Source organism: Chenopodium quinoa, unplaced genomic scaffold (assembly GCF_001683475.1).
Source record: "Chenopodium quinoa cultivar QQ74 unplaced genomic scaffold, ASM168347v1, whole genome shotgun sequence".
NCBI lineage: Eukaryota > Viridiplantae > Streptophyta > Magnoliopsida > Caryophyllales > Amaranthaceae > Chenopodium > Chenopodium quinoa.
This window is the reverse complement of record NW_018743047.1, coordinates 2,487,195-2,511,585: the sequence shown is the minus strand read 5'-3', so window position 1 is coordinate 2,511,585 and position 24,391 is coordinate 2,487,195. Positions and strand designations below refer to the sequence as shown.

The 24,391-nt window shown below is 36.7% G+C and overlaps 3 protein-coding genes across 3 annotated transcripts; 2 read left to right on the top strand and 1 right to left on the bottom strand.

Moving 5' to 3' along the window:
• The first annotated feature begins 769 nt into the window (after positions 1–769).
• LOC110730700 lies at positions 770–9,021 on the top strand. Its single transcript, XM_021910522.1, has 13 exons — positions 770–904; positions 1,802–2,195; positions 2,418–2,570; positions 3,611–3,684; positions 4,455–4,531; positions 4,616–4,687; positions 7,285–7,353; positions 7,497–7,543; positions 7,620–7,734; positions 7,830–7,898; positions 7,992–8,095; positions 8,546–8,621; positions 8,715–9,021. The coding sequence occupies exons 2-13, from the start codon at positions 1,861–1,863 to the stop codon at positions 8,865–8,867; spliced, it is 1,344 nt and encodes a 447-aa protein (XP_021766214.1). The 5' UTR covers positions 770–904; positions 1,802–1,860; the 3' UTR covers positions 8,868–9,021.
• Positions 9,022–17,475: 8,454 nt separating this feature from the next.
• LOC110730699 (myosin-binding protein 2-like) lies at positions 17,476–20,637 on the top strand. The gene is made up of 2 exons (XM_021910521.1): positions 17,476–18,351; positions 19,088–20,637. Exons 1-2 carry the CDS (start codon positions 17,709–17,711, stop codon positions 20,209–20,211), a joined length of 1,767 nt encoding a protein of 588 aa, XP_021766213.1. The 5' UTR covers positions 17,476–17,708; the 3' UTR covers positions 20,212–20,637.
• Positions 20,638–22,146: 1,509 nt separating this feature from the next.
• On the bottom strand, positions 22,147–23,313 carry LOC110730698 (protein RSI-1-like). Its single transcript, XM_021910520.1, has 3 exons — positions 23,133–23,313; positions 22,931–22,955; positions 22,147–22,329 (listed from the first exon to the last, which is right to left on the bottom strand). The coding sequence occupies exons 1-3, from the start codon at positions 23,208–23,210 to the stop codon at positions 22,148–22,150; spliced, it is 285 nt and encodes a 94-aa protein (XP_021766212.1). The 5' UTR covers positions 23,211–23,313; the 3' UTR covers position 22,147.
• Positions 23,314–24,391: the final 1,078 nt, after the last annotated feature.

Sequence of the window (24,391 nt, the reverse complement as noted above, 5' to 3'; positions counted from 1 at the left end):
CCCCCGCCCAATCACCCCTAGCGAGCATGATTTTTTATCCCCATCCCCGCCCCACCACCTGCCAAACCGAGACCCATCTCCGCCCTAGTGGGCGCATGTCTCCTACTTGATTCACACCACTGACATCCCTAATCAAAATATACCAATAAAGGTCAATGTTTCAACAAATTTAAAAATGAAATCTAACCAGATTAGAAAATTTTAAGTCATAATAGATAGAGTGAACATAGCCGAAGGACTTGTTTGTTTGACATAAGAAAAACATAGAAAGTGAGACTTCCTGGGAATTGCAAGTTTTGTGTGTTGTTTGGTTGACCAAATTTGTTGAAATGAAGTAAGTGGAAATTCCTAAGAATTTTGAGTTCCCACAAAATGTAGGAACTTCTTCTTCTTTCTTTCTTTTTTTTTTTTTTTAAGAAATGTTGGAACTTACTTACCTAACCCTCCAAGGTAAGTAAGTATAAATTCCCATTAAAAATTACTTCCCTCGTGATTAACCTAACAATTTTATAAAATTCCTATAAATTTGAGTATAAGAATTTAATTTCCATAAATTTACTATTCATAGGAAGTTCTAATTTCCAGGTTAACCAAACAATACTCGATACGACTTTTACGAGTATTCGGTTTTTACCTTGGGTTGAATGCAAACAGTGGGACGTGGGATCAGCATGGCTGAACATTTGTCGTAGACAACAAGAGCAATTATCGACACAGGCACATCCAATTCAACAAAAATAAAGTGGGTTAATTGACATAGTTTGGTCCTAGTGGTTGGAATTTATTCTCATCTCACTCTCACCCACTATTCAGTATTCACTACTCATCATCCCTACAATATCTTCTACGACTCAATTACACCCTTTTCACTCTCTTCTTGCTCTCCTCTCTTGGTCCCTCTGAGGTCAGTTGAATATTCTCTCTTTTCATCTTCTTGTTTCTTACCAATACTGTTCAACTGATTTTACTTGTACTTGAAATACTATTTGTAATCAAATTTGATTGGTTTTCACTTCAATATATGAGTAGCTCGGAAAAGTTGATTTTTTGTTGCTGCAATTTCATGTTTATGTTGACAAACTGATTATAATTTCTAAAGGGTATTTTTTAAATTATAAGTATGATACAATTATTTGGTGGGATGATGTTATATTTTGTCAAAATGGTAGAATTTGCAATAATGGAGTTGAACTATTTATTGATAACTTAAGTTGATGTTTGAGTAATTTGTAATCTTGTCAATGATGATACACATTCCAGAATCGTGTTATTTGTTGCTATTTTTGATCATTTGGTATGCAGGAGTCCATCATACACCCGGGTGTAAATTTTCGACTCTCTCACAGTTTCCTCCCCATGTGGAAGGTGTTAGTTGTACTCGGGTGTATAATAGAAATTGATTATTGATACACGGAAATAAATAAGCATGTATAATCCTATATAGTAAAGAGTTTGCAATTAGAATTTATACAATCCTATGGCTATATCAACTTAAATGATTGAATTGAGATGAAAAAATAGTAAAAATGCAAAATGAATCTTACATAAATCTTTACCTCATTTGTACCTGTATGTGTTTGTTCAAATGCAGCACAAAAGCTTAAAAGAGCCATTACTATGCTGATGCCTTTGCATGTCGAATTTGTGAATTGGCTGTTATTTAATCTTGTTGTGTTCTTGGTTCTTTGGTTGAATTGGACCCTAGCTTAGTATGCATTTCATCGTGTGTTTCTTGTTGGCTGGTGTCTTAAAATCTTCATTGATGTACTAATAACTCCCGTTCTTTGATTTGTTCCAACAGTGAGCTTTCATCAGTGAAATGCCACTCAGCATAGTCAGATTCAATTTCTGATCCTTCAAATGGCACTAACCTCTAGCAGAGTAATAAGAAATCCTGCAATTTCAGATCAAACTGCAAATTCTAACCGACAAGCAATTTTATGTTCCATTCCTAATTCGCCTAGATCTAGTTGTCACAGTGGAAGTTGTGGAGCCAGTTTCAGAAGGTTGTGCAGTGAGCGTAACAGGGAAGCCAGGCTGAGTCCTTCCTCGGACAGTCTATGGGGCATATGCAAAAGACCTGTAAGCCATGCTACTTGTCGGAGATTGTTAGTACAATGCCACTTGACAGAAACTCCTCAGACAAAATCAAGAGAAGGCATTAGACATGCTAGTGAATGTGCGGATAAAACTGGGTATTGTGGATAGCTTCTACCCATTCATTGTTCCTTGTCAATATTTAAGTGATTATTGGAGGGTATCCTTGAGCTCTTAGAATGATTTAAATGACAAACAAAAAAATGATGTATCTATCCATTGATATCCTTGAGCTCTTAGAACGACAAAAGTGATGTGTCTATCCAGTAATATTTTTAAGCTCATATCTTGTACTCATAATTTTTTGCTTTGTATTGTAGAGAAGGGATTGAAGAAAAGGAAGTTCAGAATTCAGCTGGAGGTCAAGAGTTGGCTTCAACAACTCAAGGACTAGCAGAAGCCTATAAATATGCTCATAACGATGCTAAGTTTGTTAATGAAAGAGCACGTAGAGATATGGTCTTACTTTCTCGGTAATGCTAATAATTTGATAACTTGTTCTGGTTTTTTCATATTCATGTTTACTTCACCGTCTAATCCTTTACTCGCACAAGTGCTAACTAATTAATTTCCCGAAGTTGCTTTATTTGTTGCATCTTTAAGTTGATGCCACCTCTACCTGCCCAAATATTAAGGAAATAAAGAAATTAAGTTGCCTTTGAATCTAAGAATGTCATAGTCAGAAAAGTTGTTCTATGGCATGAACAAAAATGGAAAAGAATTGCCTGAGGCAATGGAGGAAAGCTCTTGAACCAAAGTGTTACGTCAGAAGATGCATATTGGTGAACAGTCAGATGTTTTTAAAATGGTTTTTCCTTTTCCCTGGCAGACTTCCTAGAAGCTGAAAGATTTTCCACCACAAGTTAATATTCATACATTGCACCAGAATAGGCATTGATTTCAGAGTTCAGACTGAACGTGTAAATATAACAGTCCATTTCCTGATATTTCCCCAATATAAAACTTATTAATTTGGCGTATTATCATTTTTTGCTTGTCATGATATAGAAGATGGTTTTGTAGTAAAGGTATAGTCAGAAGTCAGAATCATTGACATCAATGAATGAAAGGGTCATCAGTGAATTAGTTTTTCATCATAAATTTTTGTAATTTGTGCAGTGGGATGGGATGGGATGGGCATAAATCTTCAGTTAATGCCAAGATGTGTTGTTGAAAGTGATATAATTGTGTTGTGAAAATGATGTTTATCCAATCAATAAGAAGTTTTTTTAAAAAAGTGAACTGTATTGTTGAAAATATCTTGTGTCTTTAATTGCCCAAAATATGGTATTGGATTTGCATAATTAAACCTATGCACTGGACACTAATGACTTTTTTGCTGTTAATGATGGTGATGGTTATAGTGCTATTGTATTTCCTTTGTGATATATGAACTTTTCAACCATGCTTGATCCTTTAGTTTAATACTTTAGTGTGTATCCAATTATTAGTGCTCTGATCAGTCTCCTTAAAAGTTCTTGTTCATTATTTTCCTTTCCGATTTCTTTTGCAGTGGTTTACGCAGCCTTGATGCTCGTGCACGTCAGGATGTAGCCATCCTAGGTTTGGAATTTCTTAAACTAGATGGTGAGTTCATTGGTGTTTTGTTTTAATTTCCTATTTTCATAAATATAGTTTAATTTCTGTACAGCCTCGTATAAGACTCTTAGTGAGTACTTCCTCCGTTCTTTTATTATTGCACCACTTGCCTTTTTAGGAAGTTTCACAAATATTGCACCATTTCCTCTTTAGGATATAAATTATTTGTGTTCACACTACAAATACCCAACATACCCTTGCTTTTTCACACTTACTTTTTAGTTTATCAATATGTCACATGGGCAATTTTGTATTTTTACCTTTCTCTCTCTCACTTTTTTCCACTACCAAAATATTTGTACCAAACCCTTATGGTGCAATAATAAAAAAAACGGAGGAAGTATAAGATTGTACAATGTGCATATTTTTTATCCCTTGAAATACAGAGAAGATTTTTTGGTTAGATGTCTGACAACTTCCTAGAAAATGAGAGGTGCAGGACTTCATTCACACAATTGCCAACAAACAAAATTTATTAAATTTCACATTCATTCTAAAATCAATTTTAAATTCCATTTTGAGTGTTATAGGACTTCAAAACCCAAGTTGATGGTGTTGATATTTTATCCCAAACAACTTTCCTCAATTGTCTTTTTAAACTCTTATAATTCAATAATGGAAGACCTACCCTCTATATTTGTGATTGATCAAATTATGTACAAAACTGGGGTCTATTTTCACAAAAAAACACTGCTTTCTATATTTTGTTGTCTTATGATTTCTAAATGATTCTTTGCCTTGTCTTTTGTGATATATAGCTCGGGCAAGGGAAGATACTGAAAAAATTGACCATAACGTCAAGAGAAAGGCTGAACGCCTTCATCACATTGCTACAGTAGGCACTTTTATTTGTTTTTACATTAGTTTCTCATTGTAACTTCTGGATATTTGACTAAAAACTTATTCTTAACCACATCAGATTGTTAAAGATAAAGCAAAATCAAGACTGAAGACTGCAGCAGATCAACATTGGAGTGATGGAGCATTAGAGGTGTGCCTTACAATGCTTTATAGTTTATGTGTCATTGTCTTCCTGCATTGTCACCAAGGTTTAACTTCTTGTAAAACTTGTCTATTTTTTTTATTTGTATTATTTGTGCATATTAAGATTTTGGTTGTCCGTTGTCGGTCTTTGTTTAGTTTAATTTTCCAAAATATAAAAAACTTTTAATAGTTATCTTCCATGAAATGATTCATGTTATGTATATTGCGAAAATAACCAAAATAAATAAATAAATAAAAAAAAATCTAGTTGCTACTGAGGTCTGCACTGCGTTAATTAAAGCTTTTAGTATCATTTATTCACTATTTCGCACGTTACATGTTATGATCTTGGTGGTTGTAGTCCTCCAAAAATTATGATGTCAACGTTGTTATGTTCATGATCCTTGTCTTTTTGTTTGCTGCTTAAGATACGGGACCCTTTATTTATTTTTCAGTTTCTTCCTAGAGTATTATTGTCGTGGTACCGGTCTGCTACTATTTATTTGAGTCATTAAGATAGCCTCTAGAATTGGACCAAATCAAACTTTGCTCTTGGGCCCTAGGGGCGGGTGGGAGAGGAAGGGGATGGTACAAACCTACAAGGCTACAAGTATTATTTTCCATGTTTATTAAACTAAATTTAGCTATGGATATGTTGGATTGCAATATTTTGCATTTCCGCTCATTTCCTTTATTCATTTTCATACATATCTTCATAGATAGATTTGGAATGTTCAAACAATTTGAAAAGCGGATGTTGTTTATGGAGGGGAAATCGGTTGCCCAATAGCTGACATAGAGAATTGTGAAAGATAACCATGAAGGGTGGCGCCTAGGACCTTAAATGAGGTGTGGAGAAACGGGAGACCAGCAGTTGATTTGGTCTTATTGGTGCTTGAAGGGCCAAGAAGGGGAGAGAGACCAAAAATCTAATGGATTAATCTATTGACATTGATTCCAAGGGATCTTGGGAATTGTGATGACATCACCAGCCCTTGTGGCTCACAAACACCCAAAAAAAAAAAAAAAAAAAAAAAAAGAAGGAATAAATAAAATAAAATAAAATATTTAATGCTGATATCACGATATGACATGAAGGTAAGGGGTGAGAAAGAAGAAGTTTGGAGATTTTAGAATTTTTGTAAATAATCACAAATTTAATATAAGAATACTTAATAATAATAATTTTCACATTTAACATGTTGATAGAATGGTCAATGGCTATAACTAAATTTATTTTGGAAGATTAAGATATGACTTATTTTTATGGGACCCCTTACAAACTTTACATGGAAAACCCATCCTCAACAATAAGGGAATAACCACAATTTTATTAATACTACGTTCGTTCAATCAAACTTGACACATTTGCCAATGTGCTAATTAATCCTAAATGTAAGTAATCTCCATATCAACCCTTGTACTATATATTTATATGTTCGAATTTCATGATAAACACTTGATTATGAACAAATTTGGAATTTCAGAAAGGATTATCCTAGTAGCATGATTATCTTTAATATCCTTACTAAGTTAAGGAGGAAATTATTTGAAGACAAAGGGAGTCGTTTCTTGCTTGATTGTGTTATCTTACTATCTTAGTAAGGGTTCTCATTTCAAATTGAATGTAGTCTTGTTGTGTTTGAGATTATGCGAGTCTTCTAAATTATCAGTTCATAAATCTTATAATTGTATTTCTCTATTGTGCTTTTGACATGTAATTTTGATAATATGGATTTTATGCATATAATAAGTTTCATCCTCAATGTGGTATGGCATCCAGATAGTATTTCTCTTTTAGAAGATGTTGAGATGATTTTGTTAACAAATCAAGATATTCATGCAACTGTGTTTTTGAAACTTCTGGAATTCAAAACTTTCGGACAATATAGATTACTAACCCCCCTCCCCCCTTTTTTTTATTTTCCTATCCGTATCTGTTTAGGGAGAAGTTTTGGTGGGAGGAGGGGAGGGGGATTCACTTGTAATAATAGATATTAATAGTGGATAATAGCATTTTGTGAGGCATGATTTAGGATTCGTGTTTCTTTGAGTTACAATAATTTCATCCTGCATAAAAATGACTGATCCAGGCTTGTTATAGTATGCTGTATAGTACATAATTCCCCGTAGATAAGTTCTTGAACTATCATCATTAGTAAACGCTTCTCTACTTACTAGGTCAAAGTATTAAGGACTTGCCTACTAGGAAGGGATTTGAATAAAATTTCCACGTTTTCTTATCCAAATAGAGCTAATGTTAAACTGCACTTGAGCGGAATGACTTAGGTTATGCCAACAAGTTAAACTAGACTAGATCACCATAAAGAGAACATAGTCAGAGCAGGATAAAAGTTCTATTTTTTTTTTTTTTGATGCTTTATTGTCATCTCCTCATTCATGTGATTTTTTTTCATCTTGGAATATAGTATGCACTAAGCAGTTTGAATTCAAAACCTAAATTAGATTTAATAGGAAGGTTGTGTAATGTTCAAATTGTTTCGATAAAATCTCTCTCACTTCCTAGAGTAGTGTTGGCTGGACACTAGTCTGCCTTTACAAAAATATGAGCATTAGTTAGATAATGTTGAGTTCTTATTACAGGCTGACTTACGGCGAGCTGACCAACGTGCCAAGAGACGTGCAATGGAGGATACCCTTATGGCCCTAGAGGTAAAAACCAGTTACTGTATTTAGTGTTATCAAAAAAACATGTTTAGTGATGATTCTTATTTCAGTAGTTATCCAATCTTGATTGTTTATAATTTTGTTTTGTACATTAAGCGACTACAAGCCTTGACTTTTGGGTTTTGCAGTTTGTCAAGAACATCCATGATATTATGGTCAACAGGATGTACAAATTGTAAGTTTTCTGTTGGAGAGTAATGATTTTTGTATCATATTGGATGTGGAATTGTAATCTGTCATTTTGTATTTAGCCCTCTGCGCAAGAAATATGGGTCCTTGAATCAAAATATAATGCTTGAAAAGAATGGAAAGGCTCTTGATTTCTTCCCTGGTGAAGTGTCCGATGATCGCATCAATGCTATTCAGGTTCCTTGCTTTTGCATTGTGTTGCTATTGATTTCCAGATTAGGTTTTAAGTTTTTAACATAGAATTCTAATCCTTTCGAAGTTGCGGTTTGCAGGAAGCTTACTGGAGTATGGCATTTGCACTTTCTGAAGCAGATGGAATTGACTACACGGATCCTGAAGAGGTTTGAATGGATGGACACATTTGAATCTGACAAAACTACTGATGAAAATCTTTATATCTGTATATTTATATGATTTTTCACATTTGGATCCAGCTTGAGCTGTTAATTACGACGCTCATAGACCTTGATGCTATGGACGGTAAATCAAGTGTATCACTCTTGGCTGAATGTTCTAGCTCTCCCGATGTCAATACTAGGTATCCTATCTTTCAAATGTGCTTATACTTCATATGTTTGATCTTTATTACACAAAAAGAGATAAAAATGTGTTAATCGGGAAACAACAATGTAGGAGATCAAACCTTTAGTTTCCAGCTTTGGTTTTAAACTGCAAAACCCAACAACAATCCATGATATTATAATGTTTCCTGTCTACAACGGAGTATTTTAGATGGGTTCTTTTTCGATTCATAGAAATTGCATGTAGCTCTTAAGTTTGATAGAAAGTTTGTGACTTTAAACTCGGAGCTGCAGAATATATTTACTAACATACTTAAAAGTCTAATACTAAAAAACTAAGTTTTATACTTGTATAATGTAATGTTAATATTTGGTGATTCAACATCAGTTTCTGTGATTTCTTCTTACTACAAATTTGATTTGTTGTATTTCATGACATAATTTGGAACTCTTGTTTTCTGATGCAGGCAAGCACTAGCAAATGCTTTAGCAGCAGCTCCGTCAATGTGGACGCTTGGAAATGCAGGCATGGGAGCATTGCAGGTTTGTTTTTGGTATCACTGAGTTGGTTTTTTCTAGTAATGCTACCATTTACCTACAGGTCTTACAATAACTATATATATATTGATCTTGCAGAGATTGGCAGAGGATAGTGACCCCGTTGTTGCTGCAGCTGCATCGAGAGCTATCTACGAGCTGAAACAACAATGGGATATCGAAGAGGGCGATAGCTGGAGGTTTACACTAAATCAGAATGGTGCTGAAGAGGATGATGGCACTGCAAGCTGATATAAATGTAAACGTTATTATTTCATTAAACTGTAAAGAATGTAGCATAATTATGATGATAGAAAACTCAATTACTAGTCTGTATTCTGTAAGTTGAACCCTTGAACCACAGAGTTAACTAATTCCTAATTCAAAATTATGTTTTTTTTTTTTACTACGATGTCAATTGTCAACACTGCAATGTATTTGCTATTTGTTGATAAGTATTAGGTGACTCGTACTTCGTAGCTTTGTCCGCCCGATCGGGCGGACATTGCCCGGTCTGACCGGGCGGTGGGGGTTGGATACGTTGAAGCATTCGTATGGAGTTTTCTTCTCGCGCCCGATCGGGCAGACCTTGCCCGGTCTGACCGGGCGGAGAAGGAAAAATGCGGAGACGCGGATTTTACGATTTAAAGTTATCTTTTATGTTATCTTTTTGCCCAAGTATCTTTTATTTTAGGGATTAATATAAAACCTCCCTAATATTAGTATAAGGGTTAAGAGAGAGAGAGTGAGAGCCGTTCTTGAGAAATACAAGAATCATCTTTGTAATCTTTGCAGTTTATAGTGAAATCATTCGATCTCGGTGCCCGTGGACGTAGCTATCACATCGATAGTGAACCACGTAAATTCTTGGTGTTGTTCTTATTGTTTGCATTGAATTTCTTTATTGTTTTCTTGTTTGTTTTCGACCTTTGCTTCCGCTGTCGCACAACAATTGGTATCAAGAGCTCAGGTTCAATCCTTGGAGAGTTTCTTGAAGATAACAATGGCAGGAGATTCAACAATAAGAATTGAGAAGTTTACCGGGAAAAATAGTTTCGGGCTATGGCAAATTAAGATGAAGGCTCTGTTAAAACAACAGCAGATATGGCGTCCGTTGGCTCCAAAGAGTACTACTTCGGAGTCAGAAGATGGACCGACTGACCCGCAGTTAGAAGTTATGGAAGAGAAGGCACACTCTACCATATTACTTAGTCTTGATGATCAAATCATCACGGAGGTGGCTGATCAGGAAACGGCGGCTGGATTGTGGCTGAAGCTGGAGTCATTGTATATGACTAAGTCGTTGACCAACAAATTATTACTGAAACAGCGGTTGTTTAGCCTCCGGATGCAGTCAGGTACTTCCTTACGGGAACATCTAGAAAAACTTAACTCTATTTTGCTTGATTTACGTAATTTAGATGTTAAAATTGATGATGAGGATGCTGCGTTGATTTTACTTGTATCTCTACCGTCTAGCTTTGAGAATTTTGTAGAGTCTTTTGTTGTTGGTAAGGATTCTATAACCTTAGAAGAAGTGAAGGCAGCACTTCATACTAGGGAACTCAGAATGAAAGCTACGAGTGATAATGGGGATAATGGTAGTGGGTTGTTTGTTAAGTCCGGAAAGTCTAAAAAGAATAAGGGGTTTAACAAGGGGAACAATGCTGGGTCGGGTGCTGGAAACGGCAAGGATGGATCTAGTAAAACTACTACTAAAACATGTTATTACTGTAAAGAACCGGGTCACTTTAGGAATAATTGTCCGGTGAGGAAAAACAAGTCCCAGGCTGCTGTAGTTGAAGAGAAACCGAATGAGAGCTATAATTCAGAGGAAGATTTAGCATTAGTCAGTTCTGCTAGGTCTGATGATTTATCTGATAACTGGGTTCTAGATTCGGGGTGTTCGTTCCATATGTGTCCACGTCGAGATTGGTTTGATACATATGAACCTCGCAATGGGGGTATGGTTATAGTCGGTAACAATGCTCCATGTAAGGTCACAGGTATTGGTTCCATGAGGTTGAGGACTGTTGATGGGCGGAGGTTAACTTTGACTAATGTACGGCATGTTCCTGCTTTAGGAAAGAATCTGATTTCATTGGGTACCCTGGATGACTTGGGGTACAATGGTGTGTTTTCAGATGGGGAGTTGTGTATTTTCAGAGGTTCTGAGTTGGTACTTAAGGGTATCAAAAGGAACACCCTCTATGTTTTTGAGGGTGTTACACTGCCTAGTTCTGCGGTTTGCGCATCTGTATCTCACCAGGAGATGACTAAGATTTGGCACATGAGGCTTGGTCATATGGGGGAGAAGGGGATGCAGCTATTGTCCAAGAGGGGTCTTCTATCCGGGGTCAAGGTTGCCAACCTTGAATTTTGTGAGCATTGTGTGTTTGGTAAGAAACACAGGTCAAAGTTCAGCAAGGGTGCTCACATTACTGATGCAGTGCTCGATTACATCCATTCAGATTGCTGGGGTCCATCTAGAGTTGAAGGTATGGGAGGTTACCACTATTTTGTGTCATTTGTTGATGACAAGTCCCGATACACATGGCTTAGGTTGCTTAAGTCAAAGGATGAGGCCTTCAAAGTTTTCAAGCAATGGAAAGCTTTGGTGGAAAATCGACAAGGAAGGAAGATCAAGAAGCTACGAACGGACAATGGGCTAGAGTTTTGCAAAGACGAGTTTAATCAGTTCTGTGCAGATGAGGGTATAGGTCGGCATCATACTGTCAGGAAGACACCACAGCAGAACGGTGTAGCAGAACGGGTTAATCAGACACTGCTAGAGAGAGTTCGATGCATGCTCTCTAATGCAGGGCTTGGGAGGAGGTACTGGAGTGAAGCTGTGTTAACAGCTTGTTATGTCATTAATAGGGGTCCTCATTCTGGAATTGATTCCAAAATTCCGTTTGAGATCTGGAGTGGTAAGTTGCCTAATTTTTCGAATTTGAAGATTTTTGGTTGTGTTGCTTATTATCATGTTATTGAGGGTAAGCTGGATCCACGAGCCAAGAAGGGGTGTTTTGTTGGGTACGGGGATGGTGTGAAGGGGTTTAGAATTTTTTCACCTTCGGAGGGTCGGGTCATTCTTAGTAGGGATGTTACTTTCGATGAAAACACCATGTATTCAATTAAAAATGCAGAGATTTCAGATTTGAGAAGGGAAGGAGACAATTTATTACAGACAGATGGGGTACTTGAGGTACATCAGTCTACCATTGCTGATTTACCTCGGGTACAATATATTGATGATGATGCTGATGTTCCAGTGCCGGGTACTCCTGAACCTGAGATTACTCCTACTCATTCTAACTCTGGGGATGAGGTGGAGCAATCTAATCAGGGGTCATCTAGTCAACCTGACACCATTCTTGAGATGCCTAAACGAGTTATCAAGAAGCCTGTTAGATTGATTGAAGAGATGGAGGGAAGAAATTGCTGTGTTGATGCGATGACAGGTTATGCATTGAGTGTAGCTGATGATGTAGAGTCATTTGAACCTGCCACATATAAACAAGCAATTAGTTGTAGTGAGTCTGCGCAATGGCTTGCCGCAATGGGTGAAGAGATGCAGTCTCTTTACAAGAACAGAGTGTGGGAACTGGTAAAGGTACCGGAAGGGAGGAAGCTTGTGGGTTGTAAATGGATTTACAAGAAGAAAGAAGGGTTGTCGGAAACTGAGCAAATACGTTTTAAGGCTAGGCTAGTTGCTAAGGGGTTCAGTCAGGTAGAAGGGGTTGATTTTGTTGAGATATTCTCACCTGTGGTTCGACATACTTCTATCCGTGTGTTATTGTCAATTGTAGCACATTTTGATCTTGAGCTGGAGCAGTTGGATGTTAAAACGGCTTTCCTTCATGGCGATTTGGAGGAGGAGATTCTGATGAAGCAGCCCGAAGGATTCGAAGTTCCTGGAAAGGAACACTATGCCTGCAGATTGCTAAAGTCATTGTATGGACTTAAGCAATCCCCCCGACAGTGGTACAAAAGGTTTGATTCTTTTATGGTTTCACAAGGTTTTGACAGGAATTCATATGATTGCTGTGTGTATCATAGTAAGCTGGATAATGGTTCCATGATTTATCTTTTGTTATATGTTGATGACATGTTGGTTGCCACAAAGAATAAATCTGATATTGCTAGATTAAAGGAGATGCTTAACTCGGAGTTTGACATGAAAGACTTGGGTGCAGCTAGGAAGATTTTGGGTATGGAGATCTACAGGGATCGGGCTAGAGGTAAGCTTTTCTTGACTCAGAAAAGATACATTGAAAAGATTTTGTCTCGTTTTGGGATGGAAAAATCGAAGCCTATAAGTACGCCAACTACTGTTAGTTGTAAGTTGTCTTTGTCTATGTCACCTCAATCAGAGGAGGAGTTGTCTTATATGTCTAGAGTTCCATATGCAAACGCGGTTGGTTGTTTGATGTATGCTATGGTCTGTACTAGGCCGGATATTGCGCATGCTGTTAGTGTTGTAAGCAGGTTTATGGCTCGACCTGGGAGGGAACACTGGCAAGGGGTGAAAAGGATTTTTCGCTACCTGAGAGGGACAACTGATATTGGTCTTGTGTACGGGAATGGTAGGGAATGCTTGGTCACTGGGTACAGTGATTCTGATTATGCAGCTGATGTGGATACCAGGAGGTCTGTGACTGGTTATGTGTTCACTTTGGGTGGTTCTGTGGTTAGTTGGAAGTCTACATTGCAGTCATCAGTTACGTTGTCAACTACTGAAGCTGAGTATATGGCTTTAACTTCTGCAGCTAAGGAGTCTATTTGGCTCAAAGGCCTAGTAGGTGAACTGGGTATTGCACAGGATTTTGCTACAGTGTATTGTGATAGTCTAAGTGCGATTTGCTTAGCTAAAGATCAAGTACACCATGATCGGACGAAGCACATTGATGTCAGGTATCATTTCTTGCGTACTGACAAGAGGATTAAGGTGAAGAAGATTGGGACTGCTGACAACCCGGCTGATTTCTTCACTAAGCCTGTTCCGTTTAGCAAGTTTAAACATTGCTTAGACTTGCTAAATATTGATTACTACGTGATGTAGTAGGCCCTGAGGGGCGAAGTTGGGGAGCTCCTGGTGTAGGTGTGTTGGCCTTAAGGTGGAGCTTGCCCGGGGCTTGTGATGCAGGTGGAGCATTATGAGTTGTTATACTTGGAGACGAGTATGTGATGGGTCTTGGTTGAAGACTTATCGGGATGTATGGCTTATGCATGAGTCTTGCATCGGGTTTGGCTTGAGATGTTTTTCCACTATGTCTTGATGGGGTCGTTTGCTGACTACGAGTTCTCGTCAAGGTGGAGATTGTTGATAAGTATTAGGTGACTCGTACTTCGTAGCTTTGTCCGCCCGATCGGGCGGACATTGCCCGGTCTGACCGGGCGGTGGGGGTTGGATACGTTGAAGCATTCGTATGGAGTTTTCTTCTCGCGCCCGATCGGGCATACCTTGCCCGGTCTGACCGGGCGGAGAAGGAAAAATGCGGAGACGCGGATTTTACGATTTAAAGTTATCTTTTATGTTATCTTTTTGCCCAAGTATCTTTTATTTTAGGGATTAATATAAAACCTCCCTAATATTAGTATAAGGGTTAAGAGAGAGAGAGTGAGAGCCGTTCTTGAGAAATACAAGAATCATCTTTGTAATCTTTGCAGTTTATAGTGAAATCATTCGATCTCGGTGCCCGTGGACGTAGCTATCACATCGATAGTGAACCACGTAAATTCTTGGTGTTGTTCTTATTGTTTGCATTGAATTTCTTTATTGTTTTCTTGTTTGTTTTCGACCTTTGCTTCCGCTGTCGCACAACACTATTCGAATTACTACCTCCTTTTCATATTATTCGCAACATTCAAATGTCTAATCGTTGCAAATCATAGATAATTTGTTTTATTATGATACACTTTATTCAGCTTTCTATCTTAAAGATTTATTTCCTGACTTCTCTAACATTAAAGCTTTGAAGAAGTGAAGAATATCAGGTCTATTTGTCTTCAGTTTCAACGATGAACTATAATGAAAGTTTTTGAAGTGTAACCCTCCCAAACAGTATGCAATGTCCTACTGGCCTACATTGTTATTGCCTTATGGTTTTGAGACGAAATCTCCTTAAACTTCTGCGTTAGACTTATTCTCTAAGTGATGGTTGTAGCTCAAACCCATATTTAAGAAAAGTTTAATGTCGACAAGTCCAAAGAGCCAATGACATTGCAAGAGCTGTTGTACTACTAACTTGGTGAAGATATTTCGACATATACTACTAATTTGGTAAAGATATTTCGACATATACTACTAATTTGGTGAAGATATTTCGACATATACTACTACCTTCGTTATTTTTAAGTGCCCCACAGGACTATATTTTATAAAATACTCCGCTTGTCGTTCTATACTTACCGGTTTTTACTCATATAACGAGGATCTGAGGTGGCAATGTCGCTACTACACCATCTTAACCTCGATTACTTATCTACAACATGCGCAAAATTGGAGAATGGGACCATCATGAGTTCATGACATTAGTGGAAGACTATTGCAAATTATCTAACTGATGGCATCTTTGTCCATCATTACCGCAAAGAGCTCACCAATGTGTCTCACTTTAGTTTCCCTTTTTCCTCTATTCTATTCTTACTTTTCCTGGCAATCCCATGAGGATGGGCCATTATTTACAGCTTTGTGAAAAAGTTTAATCTAATTCATAAGGTCCCATCATTATAATGTACCCTCTTTTGGTAGCTCTTTTTTCTTAAAAATTAATTGACATATCCTTTCTAAGTTTCTTTTCTAGCCAAGAATCCAAAGTATGTTTCTGTGCAAGATTTTACAAATCATTTGTTAGAATGCGATTTATTTACCTGATTATATTTACCTAACCATCCCGAATTTATTAGACCTCATTATAATTACCCGTTGATTTATATTTTGTGTTTATCAATTGGAAAAATCAATTGTGTAACTCTTAAAAACTCGTCCATACCTTTTTTATTATTTTTTTTTAAAAGGTGAATTAATTATACATGACTTTTATTAGAATATTATTTTATGAGAAGTTATGAGGTGTTAGGATATTGTTTCCTAATAGTCAAGATTGACTAGGCTGTCTTTTGTACTAGATTAGTACCCGTCACGGTGATGATAAATATTTTACCTACTTTAAATTTATATTATTATTTGAAATTAATCATTATCATGTGTTTTTTACTTAGTGAGATTAAAAGTTTACTTGTTCTTGTTTCAAAAAAAAAAAAAAAAGTTTACTTGTTCTTTTCTTCTTTTAATGTATACATATATTTCATAATCAAATTAATATGTTGAAGTAATCAAAAAAATAAAAGTAATCAAATTAATTTACTTTCTTATACTCATAACTTATTAGACATTTTTGTTTATATGAATTTTACAATAAAAGAGGTGAGTATATATTGTATAAAAATAAATTAGCATTAATTTGATAGTATCTACGTACATATAGTAGTATTTTTGCTCCTTCAGCATTTCTTCAAAAAAATAAATAAATAAAATGGGAAATTCTCTTTGGTAACACCAAAGTATTTGATTTTCTCAGTGGTAAACAGTTAAAAAACTTATTGTCGTTGGTAAACTTGTATTATTGTCTACCAAAGATAATTACAATTTTAATTAAAATCTTTAACCATGGTTAGTTTTTGTATTTTTAACAATTAATTTATATTATTTTAGTGATAATATAAATTTAAAAAATACAGCCACCCTTCCCCTCCCTAACCGGTGCCACCCCCACCCCTGCTGGTGCCACCAACGCCCACCTCCGGACAGCGGCGCAGCCCCCACAACCGCCCACCTCCGGACAGCGGCCCAGCCTCCACCTCCGGACAGCGGCGCACCCCCCCACAACCGCCCACCTCCGGACAGCGGCCCAGCCTCCACCTCCGGACAGCGGCGCAGCCCCCCACAACCGCCGGCGAACCCCTATCCAACGCCCTTCCCATTTGCCCCATCTGACATCCTGTCTTCTTCAAGGCTAAATATCAATTTCATTCACGCCTTTCATGGTTAATTGCTTCATCTCAACTCTCCCCCACCAACAGCAACCAAAAATGGCAGCGTCACTACTCCAACCACCAAATCGCCACCATCCTTCGCCATTCCTCCACCACTGCCGCTTAAACCTCGCATCACAAGGAAGAAAGCCAAAACTCGCCTTCCTTCGCCGCGACTACGCTAAGCGTCACTACTCAAAGCGGAATTAGGGTTCAAATTAATTCCAATTACCTGTAATTCACATAATATCTTGTTCAATTGTGAGAAATTAGGGTTTCGATTACCTGAAATTCGCAAATTTTTTTTATTTTTTTTTTATTTTTGTAATTTTCGATGGTGGTGAGGTGCGAGAAAGGAGAGAGGACGGGGAAGGGTGTTCGGCGGGACGGCGGGAGACTGGGTGTACGACGGGGAAGGGGTTGGGCGTTGTCAAGGAGGAATGAGGTGAGGAGGGAGGCTGGGCGTCGCAAGTGGGAGCGTCGCCGGCCGGGGATGGGGGTGTTTGGTGCCGGCAGGGGAGGAGTGTGGCTGGTGGCAGGGGTGTGAGGGAGAAGAAAAAAAAAAATTATATTATTTAATTATTTATGAAACTTAAAATCTAACCCATAACCTCTAACTATAGTTAAAAATTAATCATTAATGTTATAAGTAACTCAAGGACAATAGTTGGATGTTACCAATGATAATAAGTTTTTTAACTGTTTACCACTGAGAAAATCAAATACTTCGGTGTTACCAAAGAGAATTTTCCATATAAAATTATGAGAAGTTATGAGGTGTTAGGATATTATTTCCTAATAGTCAAGATTGACTAGGCTGTCTCTTGTATAGTTATTGGATGATTAATTCAATAATAGGGGAAGCCAATCCATTAAATCTTTAACATATTTTACATTTCCTAATTATCCAAGATATTCATTAACCCAAAAAGTTGAAGATGTGAAATTTACAGATCATCATTATGGGACTGTTTTAACTTCAATCTTGATTTTCAGTCACTAAAACCACTAATACACCAATCTTAGAGTAGAAGAGAGAGTGTAGCAATATTCATGGCTTCAAACAAGTTAGCTGTCGCGCTATCCAGAAACAGTCGTAGAATCGTGTCTGTTCTAGTGTATTCATTTCTTGAATGGGTGTTAATTGTTTTCCTTCTTACAAACTCCTTTTTCTCATACATGATCAGAAAATTTGCCATTTACTTTGGCCTTAAACAACCCTGCATTTTGTGTTCTAGAGTTGATCACTTACTAGAGCCTGTGAAAACTACAGATACTTACAAAGATCTGGTCTGTGAGATTCATGCTTGTGAGATATCAAAACTGAGTTACTGCTCAAAACATCAGAGATTCACTGAATCACAGGAAATGTGCACGGAATGTTCTCCTGCTAAGACAAAGGATGTTATATCTGATCAGATGGTAACTAGTGAGAAAATATCAACCTGTTCCTGTTGTGCAAAAATCTCGAACAAAAAACTTCAACATTCTCGGTATATACCTTTCAGAGAAAGTTTAGTGATCGAAGAAATAGAAGAGGAGAAAAGTGAGGAGATTTGGTCCAAAGCTAATGATGATGGTAACCATAGTTGCTCAGAATGCGAACCTCAAATCCTTTCGGATGTTGGAAGCTTTTATCTCAGAGAAGCCGCAGAAGATGACAGTAATGAAGATGAAGAAGTGGATGGTCATGCAGGTAGCTACTTACCCTTTGTCAGTTTATTATCATGTAATTCAAACTAAAGCATCCGAGTCTATCACAGTAGAAAAATTCCCTGCATCTTCTTTTAAACAATTTTATTTTATTTTAATTTTTTATATTTTAAAATTTTATTTAAGAGCTTTTGATCAGAAACTTGCTGAGTTAAAATAATCTGCAAATGTATGAGTTGTGCTGAGTTGCGTGATTAGTTCAACTAATATCATAAACTTGCTGAGTGAAAGTAGTCTGCCTCAGGCTCAAACTTGCTGAGTGAAAGTAGTCTGCCTCGGGCTCAAACTTTCTGAGTGAAAGTAGTATTTCTCAGGCTCAAACTTGCTGAGTGAAAGTAGTCTGCCTTGGGCTCAAACTTGCCGGTATTGCTCGGCCTGCTTGAGAGCTTAGATGGTCTGATTAAAAAATCTCCAATTTTTCTTCTCTTAAGACTTTACTCCGAAACTTAGGCTACAATCTGGGTGTGATAGTAGTTGTTATATTTGCAGATAATCGTTATCTTCTCTCAAAATAGAATGTGATTTATCAATTACTTGCTGGGTAGCATTTATTTGGTCCTTGAAAATAGTGAAAATCCGAGTTATTAAGAAGCCAAAGCTTCTGATTGATAAGTAAAATTGACAATTTTTTGGGTAGAATTGTGGAAAGCAGATAGAAAAGTCTAGAAAAGAAGATAAAATGATGTGTATCGAACACACTGACCATCTTTTGGTTTCAGCTGATGAAAACAAGTCCAAAGTGAAAGAGTCCCTTCATGGAAGTCTTCTAGATGAGATGAAGAAGAGTGATCAGGACATCTTCAGTACAATCAGACAGCTGAAATCAGAACTTGAAGCTGAACAAAAAGCTAGAAATAAGCTGTATGCTGAACTAGAGGCGGAGCGAAATGCTGCTGCAATTGCTGCAAATCAGACAATGGCTATGATAACAAGGCTTCAAGAAGAGAAGGCTGCAATGCAGATGGAGGCACTACAATACCAAAGGGTGATGGAGGAGCAAGCTGAGTATGACCAAGACGCGCTGCAGCTGTTAAATGAGGTAGTGGCCAAGCGAGAAATAGAGACGCAAGAGCTTGAGAAAGAGCTAGATGTGTATCGAGAGAGGTTTTCTGATTATGATGCTAAAGAGAAGGCGATGCTGTTAATTCAGAAATGCAGTGGGAATTTCTCTTCTTCGTGCAGCATTGACAATGATAGTGATGTGCTATCTATTGATCTAAATCGCCACTATAAAAAAGCTGAAGATGGTAATATATCCAAGGAAATGTCTCTTGTTGACTGCTCTAAGGAATGGGGTGCAATTGAAAATTCACTGGATGAGCTAGAGGAAGAGAGACTGTCCATCATAAGACGGCTCCAGGAGTTGGAAGAGAAGCTTCGGAGCAGTGAAAAACAGGATGAAGAGATGTTTGAGGATGAAAAACAAACAGATCTTTTATTAGAAGAGCAGGATAATACTGATTTAGACCCGAATCCAGAGTTCTGCAGCCAAGAAGTTAACTTGGTCTCTTCTTGTTTTTCTACCAGCATAGTAAAGAGTGAAAATCATCCAAAAACAATGGCTTCTGTTGCTCGAAAGCTGCTTGATCTTGTAGGATCAGAAGATGATGAAATGGAAGACATGGCTTTGACTAGTAAAATTGAAGTTGAAACCGAAAGCAAAAGGTTAGCAATTGAGAAAGAAATGGAGCATGTTTATGGAAGGCTACAAGCACTAGAGGCAGATACGGAGTTTCTTAGGCACTGTATTGGCTCTGTGAACAAAGGAGATGAAGGACTTAGTCTACTTCGAGAAATCTTGCAGCATCTTCGGGAGTTAAGAGATGCAGAAATTTGCATGTGAAGTATGTAGGTGCTCTTGTGTCAAGGCCTCCATCCTGAGTCCTTTGGACACTTTATTTTTCCTTTTATTTTTCGATTCTGTCATTAAGATGCTCCTTTTTGCCTTCAACATTGTTAAATGTTTGGCAAGCCAGGCAATCATATAATTGTAGTAATAGGTTTAGTTGGTTGAGGACCTTGAGGTTAAATCTCAAAATAGTTTTTAATCTATTCGTAGTAACAGAAAATTAACTTGAACTAATTTCTACCTTCAAAAACTATTTTCCTTTACTACTCTAAGGGAAAAAAAAATAAACTACTTGGCAAAATTCTTATTTTCGCCTTTTAGTAGTCAATGTTATAGTCTTATAGAAGCTACTCAAAAAGATGTTACCGAGCAGGGCTGGTTGCCTGGTTGACTTGTTAAACAAGCAGGATTCACTTATAAGTCAGTGTATTCAAGACAAGAATCTCAAGCACAGGTTTCATATACAGTATATTTTGACAAGGAATTTCTAACCTAATAGTTTTCCAGAAGATCAACTGCTCAAGTAACTTACATCAAAGTGAACTAAATTAAAGACTACCAAAAAAAAAAATGTGACTGAAAATATTTCTGATATCTTGATGCAAGAGCAACAACACAAAAGTTTGCGTAAGGAAAACCTCAGCAGTCCAGGAACAAAGTTAGTGTAAGGAAAACCTGTTATGTAGCGAAATATTTCTGATGTCTAGCAATAACCAACTACCAGTGTGCATTCTGATAGCATGACCAACTCAGGATGATGGTTCACTACTTCACTTCTGTGATAATTTCGCGTCTGACCACTTTACATCCAAAACTTTGGTCCATATCTTAGAGCTTAAGGATTACGTTAGAAATTTTAAAACTATTATGATTACTTAAACTCTATCTTTGGATATTTGTGATCGTAGGACCATTTTACTTACGCGATTCATTGGATTTGGATATTTGATGATATCTTACATTCGAGTTGCTCTGAGATTTTCATAATAAAGTACCTTACTAGATCAAGATAAATTTTGATTTCACCATGGAATTCGAGGGCTACAAACATTACAATTATCATCTTTTTGCTATGGATGTTTCAATAGAAAAAGAAAAGATAAGACAAGAACAAATTAGGTGGACTTAGATTCTTGGAGAAATAGATCAAAAGTTTTGTTGGCAGGAATCATAAACAAAATGTTCAATAACGTTCTTAAATGAAATTGCATTAAAATTACGCAGTTTCTAATTTGGCTGTAGTACACTAGTACTACAGTTTTATGGTCTTTTGCAGATTTATGTAAGTTAAAAATACAAGTCAAGGGATTAATTCTCAAATACATATCGTCCCTAAAAAGTAACTTTTGTGTAATTGTGTTAGGAAATAGGAAGATCGCGTAGCTATACTAATTAGTAATTACTCGTCGGAAAACATGGTAATGAATAAATTAGAAAGATTATTTGTTTATGCTAGGTTAAATACAGAGCAATTAGTAAGACAGTAATATATATAAGATGGCTAAATGTGCATAAGAGTTGTGTTCTCCCATCATTTTGGATAGTTTAGTTAGTTGTAATAATATATCTTACAACGCCAACAATCATCACATTTTAAGTACTGTCTAAGGAGTCGGATTAGTTTCTAACACGGCGAGAAGATTATATATGTGAGATTTCTAATCAAACCTTGATATGTATGTACAGCATGTTAGATACACAAAATGAACACATGATCGATAATAAAATGATAATCGTTTAAATAATTATACTTAAAATGTTCTTTCCTCATCAAAATAACCCAAATACTCAACACATTAACCCAGGGCATGAGTTAATAACGTGATAATACATAGTAGTACATAATATAAAAATAGTACGACCACGTACTAAACAATAATTATTTAAGTATAATTAATGCCTAATTATAGATTTGGGAAGTAGATGGTGATTAAGGGCACTTGGGTCCTCCTTGTTGGGTCTTCCAGTTGTTGTAACACGGGCAGGATTGCTTGTTGCCGTAGGTACCTTTTGGTACACACAGACATTTTGAGCAGCACTTGAGGCAGAAGAACATGCATGGCTTCCTGTGTGATGTAGCTGAGCATCTATAGTTGCATCTTGGTTGACAATCTAAATCATATTAGTTCGGGTTAGATTCGGAGTTAACCAGAACATCAATATTAATGCAAAATAATTATTATTCCGCTGGTCTATTGTTTACCGGATACTTTATTCTATTTTTAGCAAACCCCTTTTATTATAAATATTTCACGGACTGTGCTATTTTCATATTTCTTGAATTGCGTAGCGCTGAATTAAAAGTAAAAAATAAAAAAAAAAATTCAGTGTATAACATTTTAGATTTCCTGTATTAATCTATTCTTTTTTAGTCTTATTTAATTTTCACTTCAATTTAGTTCACAATTCAGCCTTTTTGTTCATTTTTTATTTTTTTAGTTCACTTCAATTCAGATTAGGTTTAAATACGTGGCCTTAAAATTAATCCGGACATTAATTTGACTCTCAAGTCACAATCTACAATGTAGCGTAGGTACTGTAGTACCACTAAATGCAAGCTAGCCTTTTTGTTTAGTTGTTATTTGAAGTGGATTGTCAAGTATTTACAATAAAGTGATAAAGCCCGTTAAAAAAAAATAAAAAAATAAAAAAAAAAAAGTGATAAAGAAAACAGAGAAGTTGCCAAAAAAAAAAAAAAAAGTTTATCATATACCTCCTGGATGAAGCCTGTTGTTTCCCTGTTTATAAAAAATAAAATTCAACATCAGCTACACAACCAACAAACATACTTACAACATGAAAATAGAATCATTAAATGTACATAATCTGAGAGAAGAATATCCTAACTTCTTATTTACCTTCCTTTTTTTTAGTGTAATGTCACTATATTATATCGAAATTAGAAGATGGATTACCTCAATGACGCTCGAAAACGCGACCAACACTAGTAAAACAACCAGCACAATGCTGTAAATGTGACTACGTCCAGCCATATCCAAACTCTCTAAATAAGTTAAGATGATTTGAGCAATGCAAATGTAAGAGAGAATGGAAATGGTAATGACATGAACAAAATAAAGGGGTGTAAGAAGAGTTTATATAGATGTAAGAAAGCGTTAGTTGAAAGTAAAAGAGGATGATTTTGTGGGGCACAGTGTTATATGCTCAAGTGGGGAGGCAACTAGCGGTGGTCTAGGCGTGATATATGGGATATGTGATTGAAGAATAAAAAGTTTGTAACGGTAAATCCGGCGTGTTAGTTGCATTTCTTTCGTAAAAGTTTGCAACTTTTTTGTTTGGATTTTTTCCACTTTTGTCAATGTTGGATGTCATGTTAGTTCAACAGTAACTACTGTTTTAACTGTTGCACCTCTATTTCTGTTGTTTTATTATCTCTTTTATCATGTGACTTGTGAATTATCACCGACGGTATTTTGTTTTAATACTCCGCGTACTATGGTTTTATACTTTTTACTTTATTTTGTTCTATTTAATTGTTAAGGGTTATGAATGATTTTGGGATTAAACAAGACTAGCAGGTTGATCGGGTTGGTTTTGAAAATTACCGAGTCCGTTTGGTTTCGTTGTTTTATTACGGTTTCTATTCAAGTAGAGTCCTAATCAGTGTAAGTTGTAATCGGTTTGTGTTGATCTAAATTGGACCAGTTTTAAAGCAAGTTTAGCTAGTTTAAAGAGGGGATCCTATTCAAATTTGATGGATTAAAATCGAGTAGAATCATTATTTAGTCGGGTTAATCGAATAACGATAGGAACGAGTCGGGTCATAAACAAGTCTGGTCTTATTTAAGTTGGGTTTACGAGTAGCGGTTGAAATGGGTCAAGTCAAATTGAGATAGTCTCTAAGCAAGCTGGGTTAAGAATCAGGTAGTGGGTATAAAGAAGCCGGGTCAAAATCGAAACTTGGTGTTGGGTTTGAGAGTGTGGAACGGTTTCAAGAAGGCTAAGGGGGTGCATAGCTTAGGAGATTAAGCTATGGGCTATTGCTTTGTGTTAAGCAATGATGGATGACAAAGGGCTGACTTCAAATGGGCATATCTCAAGATCTAGAAGTGATATTGAGATGATTCAAGTTGGAGGTGATAGCTTGTCTCAAGAGCTTTCCAACAATTGGTCATAAGCTTGATTTGGTTCAGAGTCGAGGGAGTTATGGCTG

What these genes read in the sequence shown, in the direction of transcription:
- LOC110730700 (XM_021910522.1), top strand. Translation starts at nt 1,861, where the DNA reads ATGGCACTAACCTCTAGCAGAGTAATAAGAAATCCTGCAATTTCAGAT. An exon ending in ACTACACGGATCCTGAAGAG is followed by an intron (nt 7,899 to 7,991) that starts GTTTGAATGGAT and finishes ATTTGGATCCAG; the next exon opens with CTTGAGCTGTTAATTACGAC. An exon ending in CAGGCATGGGAGCATTGCAG is followed by an intron (nt 8,622 to 8,714) that starts GTTTGTTTTTGG and finishes TTGATCTTGCAG; the next exon opens with AGATTGGCAGAGGATAGTGA.
- LOC110730698 (XM_021910520.1), bottom strand. Translation starts at nt 23,210, where the DNA reads ATGGCTGGACGTAGTCACATTTACAGCATTGTGCTGGTTGTTTTACTA. An exon ending in CGTTTTCGAGCGTCATTGAG is followed by an intron (nt 22,956 to 23,132) that starts GTAATCCATCTT and finishes TTTTATAAACAG; the next exon opens with GGAAACAACAGGCTTCATCC. An exon ending in CAACAGGCTTCATCCAGGAG is followed by an intron (nt 22,330 to 22,930) that starts GTATATGATAAA and finishes AATATGATTTAG; the next exon opens with ATTGTCAACCAAGATGCAAC.
- LOC110730699 (XM_021910521.1), top strand. Translation starts at nt 17,709, where the DNA reads ATGGCTTCAAACAAGTTAGCTGTCGCGCTATCCAGAAACAGTCGTAGA. An exon ending in AGAAGTGGATGGTCATGCAG is followed by an intron (nt 18,352 to 19,087) that starts GTAGCTACTTAC and finishes TTTTGGTTTCAG; the next exon opens with CTGATGAAAACAAGTCCAAA.